This window comes from Seriola lalandi, unplaced genomic scaffold, assembly GCF_002814215.2.
Source record: "Seriola lalandi dorsalis isolate HSWRI2012SDOR001 ecotype SW California unplaced genomic scaffold, Sedor1 jcf7180002054546, whole genome shotgun sequence".
In the NCBI taxonomy this organism is placed as follows: Eukaryota; Metazoa; Chordata; class Actinopteri; order Carangiformes; family Carangidae; genus Seriola; species Seriola lalandi.
In genome coordinates, this window is record NW_019525099.1 from 775,513 (window position 1) to 786,289 (window position 10,777).

General features: G+C 38.6%; 2 protein-coding genes across 2 annotated transcripts; both read right to left on the bottom strand.

Moving 5' to 3' along the window:
- Positions 1–436: 436 nt before the first annotated feature.
- On the bottom strand, positions 437–8,134 carry oscp1b (organic solute carrier partner 1b). Its single transcript, XM_023415231.2, has 10 exons — positions 7,422–8,134; positions 5,828–5,982; positions 5,239–5,406; positions 4,451–4,531; positions 4,226–4,329; positions 3,720–3,848; positions 2,976–3,045; positions 2,588–2,727; positions 2,394–2,457; positions 437–1,527 (listed from the first exon to the last, which is right to left on the bottom strand). The coding sequence occupies exons 1-10, from the start codon at positions 7,531–7,533 to the stop codon at positions 1,417–1,419; spliced, it is 1,134 nt and encodes a 377-aa protein (XP_023270999.1). The 5' UTR covers positions 7,534–8,134; the 3' UTR covers positions 437–1,416.
- Positions 8,135–8,148: 14 nt separating this feature from the next.
- LOC147818633 (cornifelin-like) lies at positions 8,149–10,283 on the bottom strand. The gene is made up of 4 exons (XM_087176321.1): positions 10,011–10,283; positions 9,023–9,175; positions 8,741–8,877; positions 8,149–8,502 (listed from the first exon to the last, which is right to left on the bottom strand). Exons 2-4 carry the CDS (start codon positions 9,132–9,134, stop codon positions 8,398–8,400), a joined length of 354 nt encoding a protein of 117 aa, XP_087032447.1. The 5' UTR covers positions 9,135–9,175; positions 10,011–10,283; the 3' UTR covers positions 8,149–8,397.
- Between the last annotated feature and the right edge of the window lie 494 nt (positions 10,284–10,777).

Genomic DNA, 10,777 nt, shown 5'->3' on the forward strand with positions numbered 1-10,777 from the left:
TTGTAGATCTGTGGGAGTATCAGGGGAGTCTAATTGTGGATGATATTCAAGCAGTTTTCTTATAATCTGGTTTGGTGGTTAAATACGTGGTATAAATAAATATACTCAAACATCACATTTGTTTATTTACATGTCAGAGTCCTGCACTACTAAATGTGAACTAGAGAAAAACTAAATAAACCTTCCTTGGCCTTTGACCTTTAGTGCATTTTTCACAAGTGTGACTGCTATATCAATGTGTGGTAGTCAGTTGGGACAGATCACATGCAATACATCATTTTTAGAAAGGTTTGACAGCTCCCCCTACTGTTACATCTCATCAACTACAACAAGCTGTTACAGGATTCGTGCCATTATTAACACTCTATTGCATCAGTACCTAAGCCGATGATACAGTTCATACTATATGTGTGAAAACAGAATAAAAAAATAAAAAAATAGTTCAATTATTTATTAAAAATCCTACATTGCACGTTCAACAATTTCAGCAATGTGCACTTCCCTATACACAAAAAAGGATACAATGAAATAAATTAAGTATGCAATAAACATATTTACATATTAGACAATCTCTTATATTGCATCCATCTCTATCATAATTATGCACTCAATAATGAGCACATTTCTGGGACATATCTCAACATTCAGGGACATCACATGGTCGTGGAAAATGTCTTGCTCATACTGTTGCTCCTCATAATGTTCTAAGGTAGTACAGATGTCAGATAAACACATTTCTTACCAAAATAAAGCTCTGAGAGAATTTGAATCATGACAGAAAGAGCACTTGGGTTTCCTCTGATTACCCCACAGTATCATTTACTCACTTGTTAATTAGAATATAGAAGAAGTTAACAAACTCCCTCTTAGCATTGTGTAATAAACAAAAATAAAATTATGGACAACAAACTTGAAAATCCTCTAAAACTGTGATGTATTACTGACATTCAAGAGAATGACCTTGTGTGAAATCAAATGTGTATTTTGCGTACAGCTGCGCAGTTTGAATTAGATTTTAAAAATGTAACATCTTGACATTAAACAGACAGATGTTTTGCTATCACCACACACATATGTTCAACACACTGATGTAGGTCTACTGTGTATTTTGATGCACTGAAACTCTTTTCAGTTTACAGCATACATACTATTACAGTGTATTACAACTCAAAGCTTGGTTCATGACACATTCTTTGTTGTTAACTATGCAAATTTGCAGTTGTTCATTTGACAACCAATGGAAACACCTGCTCATATCTGCATTTGAAAAGCACCCAAAGGAAGAAGGTTCTCCGGCTGCATGTGAGGTTGCTGCAGTGTTTGTGCAGGTACAGACAACAGACTGGTCTACAGTAGAGTGGACTGCTGACAATGCATTGTGCCCCACCCCCTGGGCATTTCTGTCTGGGTGACATGTCACAGACCATCCATCATGGCCAGAAGGTCGTCTCCTTTGCTGCTAGCACTGGGAGATTGGTCTCCAGACTCTGTGAACTCTCCCATGATCTTGGCCAGCTCAGCATTGCCCTGTTGGTCCGGAAAGACAATGTTATCCACCAATCACAGTGTTGGAGTGGGCACAGGCATTTACACCTCATTAGAGTAAATCCTGTTTGACTGGAAAAGCCTCACATATCTGTTCATTGACTGTACAGTGTAACCTTAAGCCCATCATTAAGATAAGCAACATATGGCCAAGGGGGCAAATAATGGCGGTTGTTTATCAAGGCTAAAAGATACCCAACTAGTTGTGAGGCTGACATGTTAGTGCAGACTACAAAGTTTTTGCCACAATTTGCCTGTCCCAGAGAAATTTCTCAGATCTGAGATAAAAACCCTTGTGCATAGCCAAAAAACAAGATGCGCTTGTAGTTGAGGCACCTTTTAATTCAGAGGGTAGTAATCCAATCAGAGCACACAAGGAAACAAGGCTGTGAGAAGGGAAGCGGACCGTCCAAAACAAAACAACCATCATGGCTACAAAGAGGGTAAAGATGGGGATTAGTGTTCTGCATGGACACAAGACATGGAGGAGAGGCTCATTGAACTCAAGCCCTTGTCAAGCTCCATTTCTAGCCAGGCGTAAAGAAACCTGGCATCATTTGTGACGACTGACTTCTCGCCTGTTTTTGTTGAATCTTGTAATGAATACACCTCATCTGAGATCAGTTGCGTCATTTATTCACCCTCACATCAACATAACAACAGTCAGGGACAAAGAATTTCTTGTGGGTTAAGCAGTCTTGCAGTCCACACTTGCCCTTAGATGACAGATATATGGTTGGACTATTTGTCACTTAATGTGCAGTAAAATTTTGATTTCAACAACACATATACTAGACATCCAATTCCTTTCTTCTGAAACAAACAGTTTGTGAGTAGATAAGCTTTACCTTTGTTGCTTGGATGTTTATTACTCCATATGAAAGCTCATCTGGTCTTGATATGAATGCCTCTCTGTGATAAAGGAGAGTCACAATGTTAGCTTAGCAAACAATTAAAACAAGTTAAATCTTTTTTAAACAAGGAAGTTTCATTTGATGCCATATAACGCATTGACAGTACACACACAAATAAGGGGACTCACTCTTCTTCCTCATCGGTGGCAAAGAGGTTGACTCGGAAACCGCTGTCTACGTTTCCTGGTTTCTGAACTTCTAACCCTCCCATTAACTTGGCCAACAAATTCAGCTCCTCTTTGGCCAGAGGGTTGGGAGCAGCATTGACCTGTTGACACACAGTGGATTGTTTACTTCAGATCTTATTAGCAACATGTTTAGCACAAATATTGTGCTAAACATGTTGCTAATAAGATCCTGCTCCTGTTGACGGTGCACCAGGAAGTAGAATATGGTTCTGGACCAGGGTCACTTATGTATGTTATGTATTGTGGACACAGTACAGAGGTCAAGCCTGTTGGAGGCCATCTTTAAAATGTATGCATGTTTACAGTGCTCACAGTAAACCAGTTTCACCTTTGTGTGCTGAGCAGAATTTTTTGACGTTCCTGACATGTGGGTTTCCACAGGGCGGCTAACACTGTACCTGAATGAAAAGATGAAAAAGAGACAACACTTATGCCCATGCAACACAGTGTCAAATATAAACAACAAAAGTATAAATGCTTCATTAAAATTGTTCTTTTGCATGATGTCAGTACATTCTGTGTTAATACTGTATCTCAGATATCACTGTATAAATTAGAAGCTAAGTCAAGGGCTAATGAGCAAGCTGGTTTAATCTTATACACAGCTGTCACTTACCCTAGAGACTCCATCAGTTCTACAGAGTGGTAGGGAGTCCTAGGCATTTAAACTTTAGATTATATTGTTCCTACCTTGATGATATACGTAAACATTTAATGTAAAACCAGAGTTTAAATGTGTAAGAGTCCCCAACAGTCAGTAGAAGTGATAAAACCCAGGGTTCCCTGGGGATTAAGGAGACAACCATGAACTGCAATATCTCACAACCGCTCAGGTACCTTTGATTGCATGTCATCTCTCCCCTAATTTCCTGACATCTCTCAACTGTTGACTGTCAATATAGGCATAAAATGCCAAGATAAACTTTAGAGAATGATCAAACATCTTGGGTGACTGGTGGCACATTGTCCAGAGGCCTTTGACTTAGTTCCTCTAAATATCTCATGACCTGAATGATGGAGTCATTAACCCACTGTCCCACTGACCCATTGCTAAAGGACCATAAAGTCGTACATGTTTGTGCCTAGTTTGGTGACCCTGTCTCCAAATATCTCAAAAGATCCTTCCCGGGTGGCAGAGGTGTAGCTTCCTCCATTGTTGAACTGCAGCCTGTTCACCTCTTCACCAGTACAGCTAAACATCCTGGAAATACCAGACACAAAAACACAAAATTTCTCTGATGAAAGTAGTTCCCTTTAGTGGAACCCTTTAGTTGTCTGTTATGTATTAAATGTTTCACTGTGGACATACAATCCTTAAGTAATTTGATCCCAGCTAAACATACATCACATCTAAAATTAGAATGCAAAGACTTGTTCAACAAAACCTCTGTAATGCAATTAGCTGCAGATAGGCCTACTTAACATCAGATTACAGTGTCTGGGAACAATCAGAAAAGAAAGTGTATGAAAGACAAAAAGGCAAACATTAAAGACCAAAGGCACATTTTTTTCTCCACAAAGCCACTTGTTTATTCTCACTATCTCCATCATTCTTTAGAGTGAAGATTACAGTGCTACCTTATCAGCCCAGGAACTTGTGTTCCATGAGGCACAGGACCACTGGTGGGAAGTACAAAGCGGCCATTAGAGTTCTGTACTTTGTCCTTCAGGAAAATAGACACCTGGCACAGAAGAAGACACACAGCAAAAAGCTTGTGAAGAGAATGAAACAAAACAAAAAAACCCAGTATCTTCTAATTATGCCCTCTCCATTATTAAATGTTAACTGTTAAATGGACTTACCCTTATATGCATGTCTTGGAAGAAGATTAGAAGAGTTTGTCTAATCAGCTGGAAGTCACCACTAGACAAGGGTGTATACATCTAAAAAGTGAAAATGAAAGTCAAAATTAAAAATATCTGAAAAGAAAAAGAGGAGAAAAGGTGTATACTTCAGAGTTGGAGATGAACTGAATGGAAACAGAAACACACCCTCCATGTACTAGCAGCTGTATATTCAGTCAAACCTCCATTTCTATTAGTGGTACAAGTCACTGCCCCTTAAAATGCTGATATTGAATTCTTCTGTTGTTGCCTTGATATCAGTTTGTAGTTCGATTGGATGGTTAACTTCATCTACCTTATTTTGACTGGTAATAAAGGTGGACCTTGATACTGTTTTCTGTTGTATGACAAACCCTGACATGTGTTTCCTATTCTTGGCCAGGCAAGTTGTACTACATGGCGGTTTCTTTAATCCTGCCCGAGGAGAAGCAATGACTCGCAATGTATCACCAGATATGTTAGTGTAAAGCCAGTTCATGATATACAGTTGAGTATGCATGACTAAAACTCTAATAAAAATATTCCTGTTTTTACATTTGAAGTTCTTTCCCCCTCTACTTTATTTCTCTTTGTATTATTTGACAAGTTTTGGTACCTTTTTGCATTTTTCCTCTTTCGACATATGACCTAGTTCACTAACGGCCAAAACCTCAAACAACTTGCAGCACACTGCAGAAAGCACCTATAGACAATGTGTGATGTTGCTACCCATTCCTGTAAAAAGGGTTAAGTCACACGTTTCGTACCTCTATGAGCTGTCGGTATGTCTCATCAACCTGACTGAGAATGCTGGGAGTGTCTTTCACAAAGTCCTTGATTGCATCCATGTGGTTGAAGGACACTAGGAGGATATCCTTTGGCCGGGGACACAGGAGTACCTGGTACTTGAATGCCATGGTCATCAAGTCATAGAGCTGTAAAGAGGAAGACATGCATCACTTGATTGACTCATGCATTAAAAACCACCAACTGATTCTGTTGCATAACAAACAGCAGAGGGAGCCACATCTAGTATATGAGATATATACATTATATACGCTACTACTGCTATACACTTGTTATATAAATATAAAGTATTGATTGATGTGTTGATTTATGTCATGTAGATGCAAAGCATGTTAGATTTTGAAATACAATTCTAGTGTGTATACTGATGAACCTATAAGACAAACTGGGATCACTGTGCAGTTGATGGTTGATGGACAGTTAGTATGTGGATAAAGTTTGTGTGATGATGTGGAAATTCAAATTAAAGGAAAAAAGGAACAGAATTGAAAGAATTCAAAATGTACAGGTTATAAAACAGTATACAGCTGTAGGCCAACATCACTCTACCTTGTCCATGCTAGCTTGATTGAGTCTCATTATGGAGGCATGGGCCAGCCTATCGAACACAGTCCGCAGGGCCTTCTTGGAGTAAAGCTCCTGTGGCTTGAAAAGCTCCTCCAGGAACTTTTTGTTGAACATGGTGGTGATGATGTCATTCATAACTAATGAGGCAAACAGCACAACAGAAATCCACAAAAAGTTAACTAAGGTTGGACAAATGTAGGCTCAGAAGCAGGCAGATGAGCATTCTATACTACATGTTGGCCAAAACCATTTCATCCAATGCCTAATCCCAAAGGCCCTAACAAAGCAGCAGCATGGAAAGCCATTAGCATGTATCCTACTTGGTAGCAGGCCTGCAGCCAGGTAGGAAAATTGCAGTGTTTGAACTCCCCTTAGCCTTTTTGTCAATTACCATTGCAACTGACAAAAATGATCACAATCATATTTTCCAAACATTTCACATACTTTTTATCACCTCAAAGGTGAGGTTGGGTCGTATTTTCTGTAGTGCTACTTACCCATAAGCAAGCCAAAGTTCAACTGAAAAAAGGAGCTGTGACAAGTACAACACTACTCTCAGAGCAGAGACAGACAGTGTGGTGACCCCAGATGAACTTCTTGAAATATGCAGAAAAACAAGTGAAATGTACACTTACAGACAACCACAGTACATTGTTTGACAGCTGATCTATGCATATGAGGTTTCATCTGTTGTGTATTTATCATAGCCAAAGCAGAGTGAAGAGCTACTAATGCATCGGTGCATAACTATACTGAAGCTCTGGAATAATACCTCTCTTTCTGTCCTCCTCTATCCAGCCAGCTATTGAGGAAACTTTATGAATTAAAAGGAGATAGATAAATGCAATGATGCTCTGAAAACATCTCAAGACTTCATTCAATGTGGTCAAATGAGGCTCAAATGAGGCATTTAATGAGTCGAACAGTACTGTGCAAAAGCTTTTTTTTGGCACTTTAGATGTTCAATTTCTAATCCATCATGCAATACCATCAGGGTGACATCTGATCAGTCCCAAATGTATCTGCAGCAAGACAAGAACACCAAACACACATCCAGGTTTATAAAATTATCTTCAGCAACAACAACAAAAAAAAACCCTAACAGATCTGGTGCTGCTGGTCGGCTACAGCAAGATTTTTCCGGTCACTCCACTTTGTATGATGTTAACTGATAAATAAATACCATTCATTGCATTATCTCTGAAAGCATCCTTACTTTACTTTTAGTGCTCTAAAACGTTTGCACCGTACTGCACACATACTGTATGTGTATGTGACTATTATTCATTTCATGTTATTTTGGGAATATAGATAGAGAAGTTCACTGACAATGGACCACTGGGATGTTAGTTATGATTTTATCAAAAATATGTGGATTTACAAGCTACAGCCAATTGACTGATTAACTTTAACTCTTGACTTGACTTTATATGACTTTATCTGAATCACCGACACTTGTGAATACACCGTCCTGTAAACGGACAAACCAGCTTTACTGAATGTGCAGTTATAACGTTAACGCTTCACTGCAGGGTGACATTTGTGTTGTTAGCTGGATAGCTGCTAAGCTAGCTACCTTTCTTAGCTTTGTCAGCAGGGATATTCTGAGCTCGAAGCCGCTGGTCCAGGATGTACAGCATCTCCCCACCGAGGTTGATGAAGAGCAGCGGCAGAGTCCTTGAAGACATGATGGTATTTGGACGGCCGAATGTCTCCAGATAACAGCGGTAGCTAACGATTGTAGCTAGCTCGAATGCTTGCCGATGGGGTATCTATCTGTTTGGTAAAGCCTCTTCTGGTTGCCAGGCCACGAAGAAAACAGCCAATCGGAGGGCTGTGCGTTATAACGTACTGGAAAAGGGAGGGGTCAGGCTGATGTGAAAGCTGCTGTTTAACCATAGTGTGAATTAAATTGAGCATCCAGTGCACATGTAATATAATCCAAAGTCCCAAACTGAAAATCACAGCTAAAAATACAATCTGAATAATTCATTTATTCAGTGTCAGAACAAAATTCTGCAACACTTAGTTTAGAGTAGTGGTTCCCAACCTACGCTACTCCAAATTCACACAAATGTAAATGTTTCATATTTTGTGTTTGTTCCTGTAAAATACTGGGCACTTTCACCCATTTAAGCCTCCAAAACCCTTAAAATAAAACAATGACAGATAGATAAATTACTCTTTGGTTTAACTGCTCTCAACTTTGGTCCACACTGAGGCCATAACCTGTAATAACATGAAAAAAATAAATAAATCACATTTTTATTGACAATGTTGTAGAAATGTAGAAAAACAATTAATAATGTGAATGAATAATGCAATTTATTTACACTACAGTAGTACTAAAACACACTGTTACACAAACACACACACAGTATAAGGCTAAAGGTAAAATTAACTTTTCATACATTGAATTGCATATTTCATTAGCTGCTCGATATATTTTATCTGCATGAAAGTTACAATTAACAAATTACTTCCACAATAGCAGGACATCAATAACAAATAGAAGATACTGTATAGAGTGGGCCTGAATCCTTCATATCTTTTTACTGTGAAATCTCTCCGTTCCTGATGCGGATTTCTCGTGCCATCCTGCACACCTCGCAAAGTCCACAGAAAAAAGTCATCAAGGCGTCATTGCATACTGTTCCCTGTGGTTAAAAGATTGCAAAAAAAAAAATCACAACATAAGATGTCAACCCTCAGTTAGGACATTGCTGCAATAGAGATTTCGTAATATCAGGGAGCACCCACTATTTCTAAAGTTTATCAAGTCTTTCACAAGAGCCAAGTTAACAGTCAGTCAGTGACACTAGCCAAAGCATGAGAAAAAGGCTTCTGACAAGTTTGGAATATATATTAACTAAATTGTTCATATAAGTGACATACCTGAATACCATAGGTCAGCCTCATATGAGTCCTCATGGCTGCTAAGCCTCCTGGCACACAACCCAAGCAGCAGTTTTCTCCATACTTATTAGCTGTGTAGCAGCTCAAAGCAATTGGACAGAAAAAACCAACAGCACCTGCAAAAAAGAAATTGCATTGTGAATATGTGAGGCAAAATGTTTTTAGTGTCTCAGAAAAAAAGTTAAGTGGGGCCAAAATGTGTCTGACGTGTATGACAAAAACGAAATAATGTCAAAATGAAGCATCTTGAATTTTACTCACAGATTAAGCAGTCACTACAGCAGGAGCACAAGCCTGTGCTCCACTCTCCTGTTTGGACATTTGTCCCGAAGCTGCCTGCTCCTGGCTGATGGGTGATCACTGGGTTTGACATTTTGGATTGCTGGATCGGCTAGTTGATTTTGATTAAGCTGCCTAGTTAAGAACAAATTGAGTTGTTAGGACTGGAACAGAGTAAAAGTGTAGAAAAGCTGTGGGAGAAATGAACTCAACCAATCTTTCCATCTACCACAGTTGTTTCACATTTGGTCATATCCACTTATATATGATGCTATTAATTTCCAGAGTACGAGACGTCATGCTCTAAGCCTAATACAGATTCCATGTGTTATTCAGACTCCACAGCTCAGTCAGTATTAATGAATCCTCCTTTCAAAGCACGTAATGTATCAACAGACATTTCATGGACTTGGAAGTCTTCCTCAACACAATCAGTGTGCAACACTTCAGCTTCACATCCACTACGGTTGCTCAGAAAATATTTTGCTATTTGTATTTCAGTCTTGAAAGACTTGACTTGAAAAATGTTAAATATTTCAAGAATAACATTGTTTACATCATTTTAGAGTTTCTCCTTTAGGGGTTGTTTGTCTGTACATGGTCTAAAATGAATTAGGTCTGAACTAGGTCAAAATACTGGTATATAAAAAGTATTATTAACCATTTTGACTGGTAAATGTCACAATAGTAAAGTATAAAAGGTCATACTATGAGCCATGAATACAAAATATTACATACAAAGGGATGTAAAATGAATATGAAGCTGATGATCGACCCGAAGTACAAAAGAACATGCGAGGGTCCATGTTATCTTATATCAATGCTGTCAAAAGGAGTTTAATGTGAATGCACAACTTTTAAAATACAAGCACAAATATAGTTTTTGAGATTGAATGGATATCATTTAAAGTAAATTAATAGTGAATTCTAACGTTAATCTGCTGTGAGAGGAAAGAGAGGTGTCACTTACCAGAAGAATCTGTCAGTCTGCACTCCTCCTGATCAAACTGACAAACTACGCACCACACAGGAAACTGTGACGAGCTTGAGCTGTGAAAAGCTGTTTTGCTAACAAACTGCTGTTTAAAGATGAGAAAGATCTGTGGTAATTCACTGGCAACATTGGAGCTTAAAAGAGAATCATCTTGGATATAAAAAAAGAACAGCAACAGATCATTGTTACTTGTGTGTCTGTTAGGATGTTGGATTTCAATGGTTTTTTAATCTCACATGTGATCATGACAGTTAAGAGAACTCATGCAGCATTCAAGCATCTTGTAGACCACACTTTCACAGAACTCCCGCAAATGCATCACGTCCTTTTTGTCACTTGGCTTGAGGTTTTAGTCAACCTGTGTCACCACTGCAGTTTGTAAAGGAAGGGCTGCATTTACTCAAGATTTGAATCAGCACAAGAACTTTTAAAAAATAAAAAATTAATTAAAACCCTGTCAGGGAATGGAGATGTTCATATATTTGGCCTTGTTACACTCACACACGGTTTCATTTGTTAGTATTCCAAAACTAAGATCTGAAATGATTTGATAGATTAATGGAAACTTGCGGTATAGTGGAGCCTATACACACAGTGCAGTCAGAGAGTAGTGATGGTGATATCTCTGGAATTTATTTCGTCATCAAGCATATTTGATATGAAATGTTGACCTTGAGGTTTATTTCTGACGCCATAACTTGTTGGGATGTTTTACACATTAAAGTGAGAACCTTTTAGTATTT

Excerpts from the sequence above, each read along its gene's own strand:
- LOC147818633 (XM_087176321.1), bottom strand. The coding sequence starts at position 9,134 with ATGTCAAACCCAGTGATCACCCATCAGCCAGGAGCAGGCAGCTTCGGG. Across the intron at positions 8,878-9,022 it reads CTGTAGTGACTGCTTAATCT|GTGCTGTTGGTTTTTTCTGT; the intron begins GTGAGTAAAATT and ends TCTTTTTTGCAG. Across the intron at positions 8,503-8,740 it reads GGCTGACCTATGGTATTCAG|GGAACAGTATGCAATGACGC; the intron begins GTATGTCACTTA and ends TTTTAACCACAG.
- oscp1b (XM_023415231.2), bottom strand. The coding sequence starts at position 7,533 with ATGTCTTCAAGGACTCTGCCGCTGCTCTTCATCAACCTCGGTGGGGAG. Across the intron at positions 2,458-2,587 it reads GCCACCGATGAGGAAGAAGA|AGAGGCATTCATATCAAGAC; the intron begins GTGAGTCCCCTT and ends CCTTTATCACAG. Across the intron at positions 1,528-2,393 it reads TAAACATCCAAGCAACAAAG|GGCAATGCTGAGCTGGCCAA; the intron begins GTAAAGCTTATC and ends CCGGACCAACAG.